General features: G+C 34.6%; 1 protein-coding gene across 1 annotated transcript in view; it reads right to left on the bottom strand.

Moving 5' to 3' along the window:
• Window positions 1-666: 666 nt before the first annotated feature.
• LOC143250861 (uncharacterized) overlaps window positions 667-21,571 on the bottom strand; it is a 43,596-nt gene continuing 22,691 nt past the window's right edge. The window contains exons 7-12 of the mRNA XM_076501975.1: window positions 12,877-13,034; window positions 8,571-8,701; window positions 8,016-8,178; window positions 5,809-6,019; window positions 5,158-5,335; window positions 667-1,537 (exon numbers count right to left, since the gene is read on the bottom strand). Coding sequence (XP_076358090.1) covers window positions 1,045-1,537; window positions 5,158-5,335; window positions 5,809-6,019; window positions 8,016-8,178; window positions 8,571-8,701; window positions 12,877-13,034 — 1,334 coding nt within the window. The 3' untranslated portion in view covers window positions 667-1,044. The remainder of the gene's footprint in view (window positions 1,538-5,157; window positions 5,336-5,808; window positions 6,020-8,015; window positions 8,179-8,570; window positions 8,702-12,876; window positions 13,035-21,571) is intronic.

The following is a 21,571-nucleotide window of genomic DNA, read 5'->3' as shown; positions in this document are numbered from 1 at the left end:
CATCAGGCTATCTGCTAAGCCCACCGATGGGAATCGAACTCCCAATTTCAGTGTTTTAAAACCGTAGACTTACCGCTGTACTAGCGAGGGGCTTATTTGTATGTACCAGACATTTGATTCTAAGTCACAAATAAAAATTATAATTCTGTGATCCAACGTTTATTTGTAACACTAGTTTATCCCCTCTTTATTTTACCCCACGTTAGTACAGCGGTAAGTTTATCGATTTACAACGCTAAAATTAGGGGTTCGATTCCCCTCGGTGGGCTCAGAAGATAACCCGATGTGGCTTTGCTATAAGAAAAACACACAAACACATGCCACTTATTTTCCAAAATACTTACTGTAGTTATTTCCAAAATTTGATTTAATCTTTCTAAGTTGGTGATTATGCTGTATTGTAGCAATCAAAGTTAAACCTATACATATTTAATCAGCTTTTTTTGGGTCACATTGTCGAATAAACAAGTTAATATCAACAAACAGTTCACTCATTCAAACATAACCGTTCCATACTATCTCTGACAAAACCCTTCGTCAGTGAGTTAATGATTTCCAAAATATAAACTGCCTAACACACTTGTATTAGAAATTTTGTTGAAATTTCACCACGTGAACATATAACGACTATTTTACTTTTTTCCTAAGAGAAAAAAACATCGGAGTTGTTGAAAAAAAGTTGTTGTTTACGATGTTCTAAAATAAATTACTGTTACTATTTTAATATGTTAAACTTTCGAGAAACTTTATCATGTTGAGGATTCTAACAAGACCTTATTGATTGACCTAACGAAGATGACTTCATTAACAAATCAGTAATACATAGAAAACAAATTAATGGGAACATATTATCCAGAACACATGTTTCAATAAATATTCCACGAATCACACATTATGTAAAATATGGAATGTCTTTGAGTCTCGTGCAACTACGTGTTTTTTGTTTGTTATTGTTTTTTCATACTAAGGTGTATTATCTAGTTTACGACTACTAAGAAGTAACTTATTTCAAAGTCTTATTCAAGTCATTTTCTTTGGAATCTTCTACCAAAAAAACGGCTGGACCTTAGGAGTGACATTTTCTTCCTCATTCGGAATGGTAATTATTATCTTTTCAGTGTTTTCCATGTCTTTAAGACTTAGTTGGCTCCCTCCTTTGTTCAGGTTTTTTCCTTCAGGTGGCGCAAGATTTCCCGAAGCCTCGCGTATTTTTCTCGGCTCAACTATTGAATCACCTACGGTAGCATTTAAACGGCGCTGCTCTTTAAATGTCATCATTTCGTTATACAGGGGTATAATTATGATGAACAAAGCTGCCAGAAAAGCCCATGCTTGTGAAATCCTGACCCAGTGGCGGAAAGATGAGTGGTTTAGAACATTTGCAGCCACCATTCCAGCAGGCCAGATGATAATCAACACTAGGGTTAAAACCAGAGCGCCAGCGTTCGCTATCCATTTAGCACTACGAAACGTTTTTTCTACCTCTTCTAACGTTGGCCTATTTCCAAGTTTGTTAGCACCAGTTACGTTAAGTTCTCTGAAAAATGGAGACAAAGTTTCTCACTTACATACGTAAGAATAATTCTTACTGGAAATATCGAGAAATATTTATCTTAATACCTCTTACTTTAGTAGTAAGCATAATTAATAATATACATTAAAATTTATACCACATATATTAATATATTCAAATTACCAAGAATTTTATAATTCAGAATACTCGAATACACATTAAGTTTTATTGAATATACTTTCCTTGGCTTGAAGCTTGTACTAACTAGTCTCTGTAAGTTCATTAGGCTTAACTCCGAAAACTAAAGTGATTGCTAATTATGTATTTTACAGACATGCAGATATAAATCGCAAAAAGGTGATATTCCTTAAAACGTTACTTAATCATGGACAAAGATTTTCCATACACAACATTAGTCCTTTGCTTCGATCTTTCCTTCAGTATTTGTAGGCAATAAGTGGCTATGCGTTACCTATTTGTTAGTAGAAATATTAACACAGTAATGCTATAATTCAGTGTTGACACACACAAATTTACTTCTTTTTATAAAAACTCATATAAAGCAATTCTGCACATTTCTTATAATCGCTCCCAGTTTTCCTTCAAGTTATTCACTCTTTCAGCTTACCAGAAAAATACCAACAAGCAAATATCAGAGAACAACGAAACATCATTCTAATCATTACGAGAGAAATTTCTGGATATACTGCGGTATACTAGAATATCATACACTCCCTTTCTTCACAGAAGGAAATTCTGCAAAATATCTGTCGTCGCTGGTAGTTATCACTTTCATTACGTCTACATATTCAATAAAATAGTCCTCCAGCTAATAGTATTTTATCATCTATAGCAGGACATGAATCACATAAAGCTACTTAAGCTCACTTAAAATTATTTAAAGCTGATTTAACTTGTATACCGTCTTTAAAACATCTCTCAGACCAACTGATTCTTAATGCCCTACAGGGCTCCAGCTACCGTGCCTATTCAGCTATTTTATGAAATGGCCAGGTGGGTTAAGGCGTTCGACTCGTAATGTGAGGGTTGCAGGTTCGAATCCCCGTCGCACCAAACATGCTAGTCCTTTCAACCATGGGGGCGTCATAATGTGACGGTCAATCCCACTATTCGTTGGTAAAATAGTAGTCCAAGAGTTGGCGGTTGGTGATGAAGACTAGCTGCCTTCCCTCTAGTCTTACACTGCTAACTTAAGGATGGCTAGCGCAGATAGCCCTCGTGCAGCTTTGCGCGAAATTCAAAACAAATCAACCAAACTAAAGGAAAAATTGTACTGTACCAACCCTTGAAATAAGAATTACCAGCGTCTAGAAGGGAGTGACACAGAAAGAGTGCCAAAAAAGTAAAAGACGTGTTGATCACTCATTGTGGTATTTAACCTTCATTTAGTCTGGAAGATTGTGCAAACATACGACTTTTATACACCTGGTTTACAAACTTGAATTGCGAAGTAAAACTAGTTTAGTTTGTCTAGAATTTCGCGCAAAGTTATGCGTGGGTTATCTGAGTTAGTTGTTTGTAATTTAGCAGTGAAAGACTAGAGGGAAGGCAGCTAGTCATCACCACCCACCGCCAACTCTTGAGCTACTCATTTACCAACGAATAGTTAGGTTGACTGTCACATTATAAAGTCCCCACGACTGAAAGAGCGAGCATGTTTGGTGTGACGGGGATTCGAACCCACGACTCTCGGACTACAAGTCGAACGCCTTAACCCATCTGGCCATGCCGGGCACATATTCATGGCTGGTACGGGATACGGAGGGTCTCACGAGGGTTTGAAAAAAAGGGACAGTGTCTCACACAAATATTTTTTATAGTCTACCTTTTAATTTTTAAATTTAAAAATTTAATTTTTATAATTTTTTGAAGACATGTTGAAAGTTTGTTTGTTTGTGATTTTAAGTTTATTTGTTTCAAAGTGAGAACTTAAATTATGTCAAGAAAATTACTTCAAAAAAGTGTTTGTTTCCAAGTGAGAATCTAATTTGGTAGATAATGTGATAACTATAGTTTGTATTTTTCAAGATGATAAATTACACATTGTTGCAAAAAAATTCGGTACTTTGTTACATAAAATTCACAATTGTTTTATTCAATTGTTTTAGGATTATCATGATAATATCGTACATGGTGCCTAGTGTTAGACTGGTTAGTTAAAGAAATTGTAAAAAGAAAAGACCCTATGCACAAAGTAATTAAATCCATCACTTTCTCAAAAAAAAAAATGGGTTAAGGAATTGGAAACTTGTATTCTTTAAGTTTTTATTAATTACTTCTATCTTCATATCTCATGTATTTTTCTATATAATTAAGTTGAGTTGTTTTTTTAAGTATTATTTAATGAAATACTAGCTCTCCTCTATTGGTTACTTCTGTCAAGACACAATGGCTGACAGTGGGTAGTGCTCTTCTTGTTATCACTAAAGCTATGGTAAGACTTTCAACAAATGTTTATTACGTATGAAACTGTTATTTCGACTTCTGGTAGAAAAGTGAAGTATACAAGAGGATATTTAAAATATCATGCATCGTGAGATTAGATAGTCACCTATTTTGTGAATTAGTTATTATGAATTGTGATTAGAGAATTATGAGTGTTGTTAACAAGGCCATTTTTGCAATAATTTACGAAGTTAGTTTTCTCTTCCTGTTTCTTTTACTATGACTTTGCTTGTGGCGAAATTACATTCTCTAGTTAAGGATATGTTGTGGAGATTCGGCCAGAATGGTGGAAGTGATTTCTCAATAGGTATAGTTGCTTTTCCGCCAGCAACGAACCTGTTAGATGAAACGTAGCATCCAACAACAAAAAATATAATTCTAAATTATAATAAACGTTAATATAAAGAATATTAATATATAGAAAAATAAAAGGGGCATATAATTAATTCAGACAAATGAATTAGTAAAATGTAATATCTTCTAAAACAGGGGTCGTCAACCGACAGCCGAAAGCATCTGGACCTCAGTCCCCAAATGAAATATCATATCCATCCGGCCCGAGGTGGTCCTGATAAAGAATTCAAGTTTGTCATTCTATCTCGCCCCCCCCGCTAGTACAGCCCAAAAATCAGGGGCTCGATTACCCTCGGTGGGCTCAGCAGATAGCCCGATGTGGCTTTGCTATAAGAAAAACACAACTCTATCTCAGACCTGATTTCAAGCGACAAACAGCATCAATAATGTCTCGCATTAATCGCTGTGTCCTTTATTACATGAATATTACTTAAATAAACATTATTCATATTTCATTGTGTTTTATTATTATTTCTTTCATTTATTAGCTATAGAAATGAATGTGGCCTTCCATCCGTTCACAAATATGGTCTCTGGCCCCTGTGCGGAAAGAGGTTGCTGACTCCCTGTTTTAAAATCTAATTTTTATATTCAGCTGTATCTAGATTCAATTGCCATTTGAAGTTAATAAAATATTGTTTGTAAATTAGTCTTACTTGAAACGAAAGAAAAAAGTCCTTAAAACAGTTGGATCTTTGTTTTCCTTAACGGGGCTGTTGTTGGCCAAGGAGCAAATAAACACATAATCTTTCTAATAATTCACTTATATTATAGAAACACTATGGCAACTATAGAGTAATAATATATATATATAACGTTTATACCGTGCATATAGCTCAGTCCATGGAAAAAGTGGATTGTCAATGTCTCTCGTACTCTCCCAGATTTCACTCTTTCGAGACGAATCCATTCGAAAGTTCTGGATTATACTGACCACTATAGTTATTATTCCTCCGGATAGAATAGACACAACATTCCCCCACAGCATACTCTGTTCTTTACCTGTGTTAGAAGATATATAAAGTTCAATAGACTTCGAGCGGCTAGATTATATCAGCTGTTATACACTTTTTATTATCAATATCGCACATGCTATGAAACAGTCGTACAATTCCCAATTACATTTCAAAGAAAATAACCATTATGCTATAGCGAAATATTCATTAATATAGATCTAATATTTCCTTATACACTCAAGGTAGCTAAACCACTACATTCGAAATCCTTGGTTATCATTTTATCCATTGCTCAAAACATCCTCGGATTTTCTTATTTCATTTTATGTCTATTCAACTTAACCTCCCAGTCTATTGACTTTTAATGTTAAAAATCGGTTTTTGATACCCGTGCAGGCACAACTCAGAGAGCCCATTGTGTAGTGTTTGTGCTCAATAAGAGACAACCAAACTATACAATGTAAAATATTAAAGAGTTTTAAAATTTTTGCTGTATATCGTGTACATAATTCACCCTACCGGTGTTTTTCAAAAAATGAATGGAGCTTAATCCCCCTTCATACTGAGAAGCTATAGACATCCATGTTGTTAGGCCTACAACAGAGCCACCTATCGCTCCAGCCATCATGGCGGCGCCTGTTAGTCTTTCAGAAAATACGCATAGAGTAATGGGAATCACAGCAGATCCAATAAGGACGCCCATGAAAAGATAGAGCCATCCCAAACTGATCTGAAATAAAGAAGAAAACAAATCAATATTTAATGAAACATCAAAAGTGCTTTCAGAACGTTCGCTAAAAGCACTTATGTTATCATGTTTCTCATTTAATGATTAATATAAGATTTTACTATACATGATTTTAAAAGATAAAAGCTGTTTTATTGAAATAACGATATGAGGTTACCAAGCGTTCCAGTTAAGTTCTTATACCTCCCGGTGACTCAGATATATGTTTGAGAGCTCATAACTCTCAAACTCGGATTTGGATATTCGCTGTGAATAAAGCAGAGGTACGTTCGATTTTTTCTTTACATATTTTGTTGTTAAGGAAACAAAACAAAACAGTCCCAAGGAATGTATAGTCCAGTATGGGTGATTTTTTCGGTGGATTTCTGTTTTAAATTGTATGTCGGTTCTTGTAATTTTGAGGTTAAGAAATAATATTTGATTGCATTCTTCCTGTTCACATGTGAAGTTAATGTTGGGATGTATAGAGTTAATGTGATTGAAAAAATTAAGTGTGTGTTCTGTAGATCTGAATCCTGCAATCGTGTAATTTACATATCTGTACCAGTATAGTGGTGGATGTAATGCTGTGGTAATTGTTTCAACTTGTGTCATAAAAATATTGGCTAGAACTGGTGATACTGGGTTGCCCATGCTTAGGCCATTTGTTTGTATGTAATTGTGGTTGTTGAACATGAAGTTTGTCTTTATCGTGGTGAATTCTATGAGGATTGCTAATTGGTTGCTGGGAATGTCTATTTATAGAGTTCTAAGGCTATCTTGCAGGTTTCAGTGGTTGGGACTTCTGTAAAGAGGGATATAATATCGAAACTGGCCATTAAGGCTTTGTGATTAAGTTGATTAAGATTAGACTTGATTAGAGTATTTGATGAATGAGCTGGCTGATGTTACATATTCGGAGAATGTCCATGCTATGTATTTACCAAGATTGTAATTAAACGATTCATATGTGGACAATCTGGTTTATGAGGTTTGGGGATGCCGTATATTTGTGGTATGCGTGAGTCGGTCTTGCGTAGGTAGGAATAAAGTGTTTGTGAAATTCTGTTGGCTTTTTTCATTTTTAGTAGTATTTTGTTTAGTTGGGATTCATGTGTCTTTGTTAGATTTTTGTGTATTGGTTTAAATTTGTGTGTGTTTGATAGGATGTTCTTCATTTTTTGAATGTATTCATTCGTGTTCATTATGACTATAGCGTTACCTATATCCTCTTTTAGAATTTTTATGTTTTTGTCTTGTTTTAGGTTTTTAATAGAATTAATATCTCCTTTTGTAAGATTGTTTTTTAAATTTTCTGTTTTGTGAGAAAATTATTTGAAAAAATCGTATAAGATGTTGTTTTTAGGTGTTTGTTGAAAATATAATTTTTTAATTTTTTTCTGGGAAGTTTTGCTGTTGGATGTCAATAAAATTGTCTAAGTTGTCTTCTTTCTGTTGGTTGTTTTCTTGTTTTTGTTTTCTGTAGAAAGTATCACAAGTCTCCTGGCTAGATCTTCTAAACATGTTTTGATTTCTATGGTTGGAATGTACCTAGGTGCTATTGCGAAGTTGAGTACTTTGTTAAGTAGATGTATCTCGTCGGTGTTTAATTGTCGGTCGGATCTGTTAATTATGAGGTCAGTCAACGGTTTGTCGTGTTGGTGTCTTTTCTGTTGTTTGCATCTTAGTTTCTCTAGTTTTTTGTTGTGGCAGATCTTTTCCTACATATATATTTCTCTACAAGTGGATTTTCTCGTCATCACTGATGAGTAGAGCTGCACTACAGAAGATAACTGTGTGAGTAAGATACTTCTAATGTTAAGCACACATGTTGAGAAAAGTCGGTAGCTCTTCTCCAAATGATTGAAGTATGTCTTCAATTATTCCGTTAATATTATATTGAGTATATAAAAAGATCAAATATATTGTAACTTGTTATTATTGTGCTACATTTTGCTACAATGTGTTTGACAGGAAACAGAGTTAAAAAAACACCTACGCCAGTAACGTTTAAAGCAGCAGTCAAAGGTATTATGGCGAGGCTAGACATAAGCATGCACCAATTCTTCAGGCTTCCTAGACTTTCATAGTACTCTCGAAATTCTCCGTGAGTTCTACACTTGAATCTCGGCTTCACAGGCCTTTTGCTGCTGTTCCTGGACCTATAAATCACTTAGTATTATGATAATTGTAAGGCACTTGGCATGAATATATTAAATTTAACAAGGAATGTTGCATTAGTTTTAATTTACAAAAATAGGACATTAATTTCAACAACAAAATCAATCTTGAAATTATCTCGAAACACGAGCGACTCAGTATGACATTTTCATACCTTGTTTTACTATTCTTACATTTTTCACAACGACTGATGCACGTGTACGATTTGTATACTTCTGTCAAGTTTTAGCACAGTAATAAGAAGTAACTGACATACTGTGGTATTAGTTATATGCATTATTTATCCTGTATTATTTCGAAATCTGTAATTAAAGATTAATAAATTAAATTCCAGAACGCCCTATACATCCGTTTATCTCTGTAGAAGACTCACCTGTCATCTTCTTTGCAAGGTTTACAGAAAGTCATACTTTCACAAGTACACATATCTCGAGGATTAGCCCATCTTCCACGCTGCTTTCCACACAGAATACAGCTATTGACGTCGTTGGTAGAACGGAATGGCTGGAAATATTTTTAAGGTGAACAGATGAACATCAGATTAACATCTTTCACTCACCATACTTCCCAAAACAATTACACGTATAACTAAAACACATACATATATCTGCATAATAACATTCACATATTTCTTAGATATATATATACTGTAGCACTTACTTGTATCTTCATATACATGGCATAGCCTTCACTTGCTTGAAATATATATATACACACACATCCTGAAATTCACAAATGATTTGGATATATATTGTAACAATCACGTGTTTGTAATGTCTATCTTAACATTCACGCATATAAAGGTGTGTCTTCAGTAGACATAATATAATATTGATGTGTGTCTTCAATGCATATATATCGTAACGTTCAAATGTGTCTTTAATACAAACAAAATTAAGTTTACTTGTATGTTCAATGTATACCACAGAATTCCTGTGTCTACAGTATACATACCATAACAATCAGTTGGGTCTTCTATATGTACTGCACACAATATGCTTTAGTGCATGTCCAGTAACTTTTACATTTCAATAATTATACAATAACTTCTGTCTTCAGGATATACGACAGCGTTCATGTCTGTCTTCAGTACCATACCATGCACATGAGTGTTTAATACTATCACTAACACATTCATGTGTGTCTTCAGTACAATAACATGCACATGAGTGTTTAATACTTTCACTAAGACATTCATGTGTGTCTTCAGTACCATAACATGCACATGAGTGTTTAATATTTTCACTAAGACATTCATGTGTGTTTTCAGTACCATAACATGCACATGAGTGTTTAATACTATCACTAAGACATTCATTTGTGTCTTCAGTACCATAACATGCACATGAGTGTTTAATACTATCACTAAGACATTCATTTGTGTCTTCAATGTATACTGTAAAATTCTCTTTTTCTACAATGTGCACTGTAATATTCACATGTGTTTTCAATACATGTAACGTTACAGTCACATAGGTATCAATATAAATACATATACATGTACCATAACAATCACCTGTATATATGATGTAACATGCATTAATTTTCACTCCCACAACATTCACCAGTACCTTTATTATTTACATGATATCAAAAACATTTGTTAACATATACAATATATCATTCACGTGTCTCTAATATACATTTCCTGTAACAGCAACTCGTATCTTCAGTATATATATATATTGTAACATTCATGTGTATTTTCAGTACGTACACCGTAACATTCAAATGTGTGTTTAGTAAGTACACCGTAACAATGATCTGGGTTTTCAGTATATAAATATTGTAACATTCACGTGTATGTTCAGTACGAATACCATAACATTTAAACGTGTGTTTGGTAGATATATTATAAGTGATCTGTGTTTTTAGTAGATATATATATATTGTAACATTCATGTGTATACCGTAACGTTTAGTAGATATACCATAAGTAATCTGTGTATTCAGTATATATACATATATATATTGTAACATTCAGTATTCAGTATATATATATTGTAACATTCAGTATTCAGTATATATATATTGTAACATTCAGTATTCAATATATACATATATTGTAACATTCAGTATTCAATATATACATATATTGTAACATTCAGTATTCAGTATATATATATATATATTATGATTCTATACTTGAGCATCCCAGATCTTTTCGTAACAAGCTCAGAACTGACGTAATCATCTCGTCCATTTTTTTTTCTTGTCGGTAACTTTACAGTATAAAAAATATTGATTAAAGATTTATTAATAAAACCTGATGAAAAACTATAACTTATACAGATGATAATAATCCAACTATCCCATAATAATAAAATATTAACGTTCCTGTATGATCCTTGAAAGGTCCTCCTCCTATCCTAACATTCATGTATGATCCTTGAAAGGTCCTCCTCCTATCCTAACATTCCTGTATGATCCTTGAAAGGCCCTCCTCCTATCCTAACATTCCTGTATGATCCTTGAAAGGCCCTCCTCCTATCCTAACGTTCATGTATGATCCTTGAAAGGCCCTCCTCCTATCCTAACATTCCTGTATGATCCTTGAAAGGCCCTCCTCCTATCCTAACATTCCTGTATGATCCTTGAAAGGTCCTCCTCCTATCCTAACATTCATGTATGATCCTTGAAAGGTCATCCTCCTATCCTAACATTCATGTATGATCCTTGAAAGGTCCTCCTCCTATCCTAACATTTTGATTACCCTTTATGTATCTAAAGAAATCCTTATTTTCTTTCTAGATTTTCAGCCAGTTTTTTCACATATGTTTTTACTTTCTAGCTTCCTGTTTGATCACCTTGGTTGTTTCTCTATAATTATTTAAATTATCATCATTACATTCAGTTTAGATTTTTTTATATTTTTAATGATTTTCATTAGTTTTATCCTTTATAACCTTGGTGAACTGAAATATGTTTTTACTTGCAGCCATATTTTTCTCCATAAGGAACATGTGTATATTGAACACATAATAATTTATTTAAAAAAAATCCACATTTGATTATTATCTTCAATTAATTTAGTTACGTAATAGACAGCATTGTTGTCTCATCCATTTAAAATTTGTTTTCTGTTTTTAATATGTAACCAAGTTCTTATTATTATTCTGTATATGCAGCGAAATACCAAATCTAATTGAACAATACATCCGAATATTCCTCAACCTCTACCTTGCCAACAATTTATGTGTTAGAAGTTAACAATAAATTTAAAATAACATTATTCCTAGTTCGGTCCACAACCAGTTATAGAAGAAATTCATCTTTAACTGTTTCTAAGCATCTCTCTCCCTTATAATTTGACTCTAACATTTCCCAATCTATATAATATTTATGTCTTCAATATATATGTTTTATATATATACTACAAAATTCACTTACCTCCTTAATACATATATCACAACTAATATAGATATGTCACAACATTCATATGTATCTTTGATACGAAGACACTCATACACGCTTTAGAATAGGTTGAATCTGGCTTTGTTGTTAATGGTGGGATATTTTCATCAATAGGCAAGAATGAAGTGAAATGACACTGTCCGACCATCAACAACAATTCCCGATTTTGAGCAAAACAGAGAAAATAACAACAAAAACAAACTTTAATGTTGTTCAGATTTGCTCTACCAACAGTGTGTATTAGTTCATCTGAAATAAAACGGTTATTTACTTGTTCCTTTCAGTGTTTATTGAGCCTAAAAAGAAATGTAAATTGTACCACATCTGTGGAAAATAGGCATACACACATATATATTAAATCAACAAAAGTACCTAATTCTTTTGTTTTTTCCATTTTATGACTGGAATACTTTGTTAAAGCGATCTCTTAACTGAATAACCCTGTAAGGTTTGTAGGTTTGTTTATTATTTTTGTAGATGACTGGATTATATTCCGTAGTTTTATTATTTCATTTTTTTTCTAATACAAACAAAATGGCGGAGCTATTTTGGATCCAGCAAAATCATGAAGCTAGGGAAGAACAATGTGTTACGTAAAATAAACTTTTCTGTTGCTTTGTGAATTAGCGAAGAAAATATATGTTTTTAAGTCAGGATTTGTTTTGAATTTCGCGCAAAGCTACATGAGGGTTATCTGCGCTAACCGTCCCAAATTTAGCAGTATAAGACTAGAGGAAAAGCAGATAGTTATCACCATCCACCACCAACTCTTGGGTTGCTCTTTTACCGAAGAATAGTGGGATTGACCATCATATTATAATGCCCCCCACGACTGAAAGGGCGAGCATGTTTGGTGCAACGGGGATTCGAAATCGCGACCCTCGGATTACGAGTCGAACGCCTTAACCCACCAGGCCATGCCGAGCCTTTTGTGGCAGCTAAGCACAGCATTTCATGATCAAGAAACTGGTAATCCATGTATTAATGGTACTTAATAGCAGAGTATAATAAATATTTCACACTTTGAAATTTAATAAAACCTAGCACGGTATCTGATCAGCCTTAGGTTACATTCCTTTATTTGTTTTCTGATATAATGCATGAAATATATTGAAGACATGTTGAACAACTATTTATTTATCTTCGTTCATACAATATGTCTCTAAGTACTAAAGTGTAAGTGAATATTACCTTTATCTATAAGTACTGAAGTGTAAGTGAATATTACCTTTATCTCTAAGTACTGAAGTGTAAGTTAATATTACCTTTAAGTAGAACTGATATACGTCGTAGACGAGAAGAGACGTTACAGCAATAACTTCTGCTGATCCTGTTGACGTCACTGCCATTAGAATCATTAGCAAAACCAGAAACTGGCCAAATTTTCCCATAATTAAACTTGCAACGATTGGTGGCACAAGACCTACGAATTGGAAAAGAGGTAAACGTTAATTTAAGTTTATATTGAATACGAGAAATGAAATAATAAATTAAAACCTTAGACACTCCTCTTATCAAAAGTAACCAGATAAAGAATGTAGTGAGTAAGAAATACATTAGGCCTAAAGCTAATGCCTTATTATGAGTGAAGTTAGTTATAATCATGTTTCGCCAGCTTCTAAAAGTCGTTCACGCCCTAACAATTATTGTAACAAATGGTATTTGTACGTAGTGTTTTGACAACGACTGTGTTTGTTGGTATCCCTGGGGGTCTTAAAAGTCCTAAATGGGTGAAAAGCGTCGTCGACGATGGATACGACGAATTGGAATATTATTATTATACACTGTTTTAATTATTTAAGAACCCTAATAAACTAGATAAAGAATATATTCTTAAATGAACATATTAGAACAATTATAGTTAATTCGCCATATCCATAAATCTGTTATTATATCATGTAAGATATATTTTTGTTTTTTAGCATTTACGTATGGAAGCCAGGCATTGCATCTGTTAATGGAAGGACATTTAGATTGGATGAACAAATATTACTGAAATATTTTGCTCACAAAGTTGAAACAAATCTCTAAGCCTTTGATCTGATAAGGTGTCTCGTTCATCATGCCATGCGAGTTGATCTAATGTTCAGTGGTTGCTTCTATGCTGTCTAGATTTGTAGTAGCACGAATGTGTTCTTTCAAACGATCATGTATCTAATGGCTGTATTCGGTTACACATGTGGCTGGACTCTGTGTACGCGTTATTTCATAGAGAGTGTTCCTAAGTGTGTGAGATTTCTCTAACCTATTGTCCTTTAGGAAAGTACTTTTTGACTTCCATGCAATGTTGTTATTGAAAGCTGATCGAGTAAGTATATCTTTCAGTGTTTACATGTTTTATGTACGATATGGGTATTCAAACCAGACCTCTAAATACTTCATGAAAACAAACGGTTAAAGGTTTATTCACGAAAGGCCTTATTCATGAAACGATATTTTTTTGTTTGTTCTTGCTATCGCTTGTTAAAATCTCGTGAAGCAATATCGTAGAATATATTGGTAATGTAACCATTGGATAATCATTGGACAACAGTATTTTTTGAACTTTCAATCTGGTTTGCGTTTTATTATCAATGGTATAACCGATTATTTTCAATTCTATTCAGTTGGCTGGTAATGACAGCCCGTTTGGTAACTAATGGATGGTGTACTAGCACTAATGATGGCTCTTTAACGCTATGAAAACCTTAAAACATAAAAATATAAGTAATATAACTCTATGTTTTAATACTAGCAACGTATATCATGTTTCTGCCCGTCTCCAGTGACACAACGATACGTCTGCGGATTACAATGCTAAAAATTGGGCAAAGAACAGATAGCCCATTACATAGTTTCGTGCGTAACTTTAAACAAACAGCCAACATGCATTTTGGTTAACTGTCACCGAAAACAGACGAAATTTATGCTGTTACAGATAAATAAATGGCTTTTTTTTTTCAGCTAAGCACAACATTTCATAATAAGGTATTACGCTGCACTGCTCTTCGCAGAACCTAACTTTGAACTTTAGCGTTATAAGCGCAGCTGAACCATTAGGGGAGACGGAGGGTGTAATGACATAGTAACTCGTCAAAAGTGAATACATCTTTTGTGTTCGTCGGTCAGAAGTGGCCTAAAGGTTCCAGTTCTAGGTTGGGTACCGAAAACTCAAAAGTTCGAGATTCGACATCATAGAACATTCTCTAAACTGTATGTTCATTATATAAGTGGAAATAAATCTTACTATTGGTTCAGAGAGTAATACAAAGTTATTTTAGAAATTAGAGCTACTGACTAGCTTCTCTCCTTGGTTCAGAGAACAATATAAAGTTCTTTTAGAAGTTAGAGCTACTGACTAGCTTCTCTCCTTGGTTCTGAGAGCAATATAAAGTTCTTTTAAAAGGCAGAGCTACTGACTAGCTTCTCTCCTTGGTTCAGACAGCAATATAAAGTTATTTTAGAAGTTAGAGCTACTGACTAGCTTCTCTCCTTGGTTCAGAGAGCAATATAAAGTTATTTTTAAAGGCAGAGCTACTGACTAGCTTCTCTCCTTGGTTCAGACAGCAATATAAAGTTATTTTAGAAGTTAGAGCTACTGATTAGCTTCTCTCCTTGGTTCAGAGAGCAATATAAAGTTCTTTTAAAGTTAGAGCTACTGACTAACTTCTCTCCTTGGTTCAGAGAACAATATAAAGTTATTTTAGAAGTTAGAGCTGCTGACTAGCTTCTCTCCTTGGTTCAGAGAGCAACATAAAGTTATTTTAGAAGCTAGAGCTACTGACTAGCTTCTCTCCTTGGTTCAGAGAGCAATATAAAGTTCTTTTAAAAGGCAGAGCTACTGACTAGCTTCTCTCCTTGGTTCAGACAGCAATATAAAGTTATTTTAGAAGTTAGAGCTACTGACTAGCTTCTCTCCTTGGTTCAGAGAGCAATATAAAGTTCTTTTAGAAGTTAGAGCTACTGACTAGCTTCTCTCCTTGGTTCAGAGAGCAATATAAAGTTATTTTAGAAACTAGAGCTACTGACTAGCTTCTCTCCTTGGTTCAGAGAGCAATATAAAGTTCTTTTAGAAGCTAGAGCTACTGACTAGCTTCTCTCCTTGGTTCAGAGAGCATAAAGTTCTTTTAGAAGCTAGAGCTACTAACTAGCTTCTCTCTTTGGTTCAGAGAGCAATATAAAGTTATTTTAGAAGTTAGAGATACTGACTAGCTTCTTTCCTTGGTTCAGAGAGCAATATAAAATTATTTTTAAAGATAGAGCTACTGACTAGCTTCTGCCCTTGGTTCAGAGAGCAATATAAAGTTATTTTAGAAGATAGAGCTAGTGACTAGCTTCTCTCCTTGGTTCAGAGAACAATATAAAGTTATTTTAGAAGTTAGAGCTACTGACTAGCTTCTCTCCTTGGTTCAGAGAGCAATATAAAGTTATTTTAGAAACTAGAGCTACTGACTAGCTTCTCTCCTTGGTTCAGAGAGCATAAAGTTCTTTTAGAAGCTAGAGCTACTAACTAGCTTCTCTCTTTGGTTCAGAGAGCAATATAAAGTTATTTTAGAAGTTAGAGATACTGACTAGCTTCTTTCCTTGGTTCAGAGAGCAATATAAAATTATTTTTAAAGATAGAGCTACTGACTAGCTTCTGCCCTTGGTTCAGAGAGCAATATAAAGTTATTTTAGAAGATAGAGCTAGTGACTAGCTTCTCTCCTTGGTTCAGAGAACAATATAAAGTTATTTTAGAAGTTAGAGCTACTGACTAGCTTCTCTCCTTGGTTCAGAGAACAATATAAAGTTATTTTAGAAGTTAGAGCTACTGACTAGCTTCTCTCCTTGGTTCAGAGAGCAACATAAAGTTATTTTAGAAGCTAGAGCTACTGACTAGCTTCTCTCCTTGGTTCAGAGAGCAATATAAAGTTCTTTTTAAAGGCAGAGCTACTGACTAGCTTCTCTCCTTGGTTCAGACAGCAATATAAAGTTATTTTAGAAGTTAGAGCTACTGACTAGCTTCTCTCCTTGGTTCAGAGAGCAATATAAAGTTCTTTTAGAAGTTAGAGCTACTGACTAGCTTCTCTCCTTGGTTCAGAGAGCAATATAAAGTTCTTTTTTAAGTTAGAGCTACTGACTAGCTTCTCTCCTTGGTTCAGAGAGCAATACAAAGTTCTTTTAGAAGTTAGAGCTACTGACTAGCTTCTCTCCTTGGTTCAGAGAGCAATATAAAGTTCTTTTAGAAGCTAGAGCTACTGACTAGCTTCTCTCCTTGGTTCAGAGAGCATAAAGTTCTTTTAGAAGCTAGAGCTACTAACTAGCTTCTCTCTTTGGTTCAGAGAGCAATATAAAGTTATTTTAGAAGTTAGAGATACTGACTAGCTTCTTTCCTTGGTTCAGAGAGCAATATAAAATTATTTTTAAAGATAGAGCTACTGACTAGCTTCTGCCCTTGGTTCAGAGAGCAATATAAAGTTATTTTAGAAGATAGAGCTAGTGACTAGCTTCTCTCCTTGGTTCAGAGAACAATATAAAGTTATTTTAGAAGTTAGAGCTACTGACTAGCTTCTCTCCTTGGTTCAGAGAGCAATATAAAGTTCTTTTAGAAGTTAGAGCTACTGACTAGCTTCTCTCCTTGGTTCAGAGAACAATATAAAGTTCTTTTAGAAGTTAGAGCTACTGACTAGCTTCTCTCCTTGGTTCAGAGAGCAATATAAAGTTATTTTAAAAGATAGAGCTACTGACTAGCTTTTCTCCTTGATTCAGAGAACAATATAAAGCTTTTTTTAGAAGCTAGAGCTACTAACTAGCTTCTCTCCTTGGTTCAGAGAGCAATATAAAGTTCTTTTAGAAGTTAGAGCTACTGACTAGCTTCTCTCCTTGGTTCAGAGAACAATATAAAGTTATTTTAGAAGTTAGAGCTACTGACTAGCTTCTCTCCTTGGTTCAGAGAGCAATATAAAGTTATTTTAGAAGTTAGAGCTACTGACTAACCTCTCTCCTTGGTTCAGAGAGCAATATAAAGTTCTTTTAGAAGTTAGAGCTACTGACTAGCTTTTCTCCTTGGTTCAGAGAGCAATATAAAGTTTTTTTAGAAGCTAGAGCTACTGACTAGCTTCTCTCCTTGGTTCAGAGAACAATATAAAGTTATTTTAGAAGTTAGAGCTACTGACTAACCTCTCTCCTTGGTTCAGAGAGCAATATAAAGTTCTTTTAGAAGTTAGAGCTACTGACTAGCTTCTCTCCTAGGTTCAGAGAGCAATACAAAGTTATTTTAGAAGCTAGAGCTACTGACTAGCTTTTCTCCTTGATTCAGAGAACAATATAAAGCTTTTTTTAGAAGCTAGAGCTACTAACTAGCTTCTCTCCTTGGTTCAGAGAGCAATATAAAGTTCTTTTAGAAGTTAGAGCTACTGACTAGCTTCTCTCCTTGGTTCAGAGAACAATATAAAGTTATTTTAGAAGTTAGAGCTACTGACTAGCTTCTCTCCTTGGTTCAGAGAGCAATATAAAGTTATTTTAGAAGTTAGAGCTACTGACTAACCTCTCTCCTTGGTTCAGAGAGCAATATAAAGTTCTTTTAGAAGTTAGAGCTACTGACTAGCTTTTCTCCTTGGTTCAGAGAGCAATATAAAGTTTTTTTAGAAGCTAGAGCTACTGACTAGCTTCTCTCCTTGGTTCAGAGAACAATATAAAGTTATTTTAGAAGTTAGAGCTACTGACTAACCTCTCTCCTTGGTTCAGAGAGCAATATAAAGTTCTTTTAGAAGTTAGAGCTACTGACTAGCTTTTCTCCTTGGTTCAGAGAGCAATATAAAGTTCTTTTAGAAGTTAGAGCTACTGACTAACCTCTCTCCTTGGTTCAGAGAGCAATATAAAGTTTTTTTAGAAGCTAGAGCTACTGACTAGCTTCTCTCCTTGGTTCAGAGAACAATATAAAGTTATTTTAGAAGTTAGAGCTACTGACTAACCTCTCTCCTTGGTTCAGAGAGCAATATAAAGTTTTTTTAGAAGCTAGAGCTACTGACTAGCTTCTCTCCTTGGTTCAGAGAACAATATAAAGTTATTTTAGAAGTTAGAGCTACTGACTAGCTTCTCTCCTTGGTTCAGAGAGCAATATAAAGTTATTTTAGAAGTTAGAGCTACTGACTAACCTCTCTCCTTGGTTCAGAGAGCAATATAAAGTTCTTTTAGAAGTTAGAGCTACTGACTAGCTTTTCTCATTGGTTCAGAGAGCAATATAAAGTTTTTTTAGAAGTTAGAGCTACTGACTAGCTTCTCTCCTTGGTTCAGAGAGCAATATAAAGTTTTTTTAGAAGTTAGATGTACTAACTAGCTTCTCTCCTTGGTTCAGAGAGCAATATAAAGTTTTTTTAGAAGTTAGATGTACTAACTAGCTTCTCTCCTTGGTTCAGAGAGCAATATAAAGTTTTTTTAGAAGTTAGATGTACTAACTAGCTTCTCTCCTTGGTTCAGAGAGCAATATAAAGTTTTTTTAGAAGTTAGATGTACTAACTAGCTTCTCTCCTTGGTTCAGAGAGCAATATAAAGTTATTTTAGAAGTTAGATGTACTGACTAGCTTCTCTCCTTGGTTCAGAGAGCAATATAAAGTTTTTTTAGAAGTTAGATGTACTAACTAGCTTCTCTCCTTGGTTCAGAGAGCAATATAAAGTTATTTTAGAAGCTAGAGCTACTGACTAGCTTCTCTCCTTGGTTCAGAGAGCAATATAAAGTTCTTTTAGAAGCTAGAGCTACTGACTAGCTTCTCTCCTTGGTTCAGAGAGCAATATAAAGTTCTTTTAGAAGCTAGAGCTACTGACTAGCTCCTCTCCTTTTAGTCGAGTCCCCTGCTGGTGCAGCGGTAAGTCTAAAGATTTACAACGCTAAAATCAGGAGTTCTGAATTCCCCCTCTGTGGAATCAGCAGATAACCCGATGTGTCTTTGTTATAATAAAAACACAAAACACCTTTTATTTGAAACATTATTTGTTTAACGTTATGAGTTCACAGACGTGTACACTGAACCCCTAGTTGTATGTATAAATTAGAGATGGATATACCTTAACCCTGAGATTACCTATCGCAACTATTTAATCTCTGCATCGATTGAAATTGGTATTCCTGTTGTTTTCTTTAAATTTCCCTAAATTAATGAATAAAAAAGGTTTTTGTTTTGTTTTGAATTTTGCGAAAAGTTACACAAGGGCTATCTGCGCTAGTCTTCCCTAATTTAGCAGTGTAGGACTAGATGGAAAGCAACTAGTCATCACCACTCACCGCCAACTCTTGGGCTACTCTTTTACCAGCGAATGGTGGGATTGACCATCACATTATATCGCCCCACGGCTGAAAGGGCGAGCATGTTTGGTTCGACGGGGATTCGAAACCGCAACACTCGGATTATGAGTCGAACACCTTAACCCTTTTTGCCATGCCGGGCAGAAGAAAAAAAAATATTAATTGAGACATTAAGAGACAGTTATATTTTATTTTTAATTTGAAAAAATATATTTTACACATAGCAAGAAAACTACTTATATAATAATGATTAATATTGTTTAACATTTATGTTTGTAGCACAGGTCACTAACCCCTCAGTGACACAGCGGTATGTTTGGGGATTTATTCTACAAGAAACAGGGCTTCGATACTCGTGGAAGGCAGAACACAGATAGCCCTTTCTGTGGCTTTATGCTTAATAACAAACAACAACAAAGTCCTCTGTAGTTGTCTAAATCCCCATTTCCTAAATTAATTCAAAACGCCTTTTAATGACTAATTAAAGAAAAACAAGACTATTCATTATCAAGACTAGACGGAATTTGTATTGGTATTTAATGAACTTTTGTGATACAAAAAAACTAAGAAAGGTATGTTGTTTTTTAATTTCTCGCAGAGCTACACGAGGGCTATCTGCTCCAGCTGTCCCTAATTTAGCTAGTCATCACCACCTACCACCAACTCTTGGGCTACTATTTTGCAAACAAATAGTAGGATTGATCGTCATATTATAACATCCCCACAGATGAAAGGGCGAGCACGTTTGATGTGACAGGGAATCGAACCCACGACCCTTACATTCCGAGTCGAGCCCCCTAACCACCTGGCCATGGCAGTCCCACTAAAAAAGTGAAGTTATGACTTTATGAACATACTCTTATACGAATATTGTATTGAACCCTCACATATTTGGCCAGCCCAGTTATAAAGAAACTTGCTTGTTCTCTGGATGTGAAATCATTTGTTGATACCCTTGGAACAGATTCATCTGATCATAAAATAGAAATTAAGACATAGTAAATTTCTAGTATTCTACTATGATTAGCATTGCATATATATAATTAACTAATAATACTTTTTGTAGGCGTTAAATTTTCACTCTAGCTCATACAGTTACTTGTAGATGCTAACTTTAACACCAGTCTCTGAAGACTTCATACCACTACATACTGTTCTTTGTTTTAGTGGTTCTACTCAGGATGAAGTGGTCGTTACCAATTAACATGATATCGTAAGGTAATTAGCGCTCATCTGTAGTCACACAAGGAAGTTCAAACTAAAGTATATGTGACGATAAGGATCAGACCATTTACTTTCCATCTGGATAAGTTCCTAGGGAAGCATATGTAATGACATATAAAAAGCTTTTCGAATCGTTAAGACTGTTACATCAAGACAATGGAACATTGCACGGGCACTGTGGATGCTAAGGACACTTACGTTAGTACCCTCCGCTGTTGCATTTGCAACTTTTGCAATTCATTCCACATAACTTGTGTCTTCCAAACGAACAGTTATCACATGTGAGCCGCGTTTCATCAAATTTCATGATCCGTCTCTGGTGCACGTGTCGTGGCTTTCCGTGTATTATAAACAACTTATGGCTTTCCGTATATTATAAACAACTTATTCCAAGAAAATTGTCTCTTCTTTACCAGAATTTTCAGCACTCCTGTCATCATGATGTATGCAACAGGTTTACACAGGAAGGTAAGCA

This window comes from Tachypleus tridentatus, chromosome 5, assembly GCF_004210375.1.
Source record: "Tachypleus tridentatus isolate NWPU-2018 chromosome 5, ASM421037v1, whole genome shotgun sequence".
In the NCBI taxonomy this organism is placed as follows: domain Eukaryota; kingdom Metazoa; phylum Arthropoda; class Merostomata; order Xiphosura; family Limulidae; genus Tachypleus; species Tachypleus tridentatus.
Note: the sequence above shows the minus strand (reverse complement) of the source record. Positions and strands in the feature narration are given on the sequence as shown.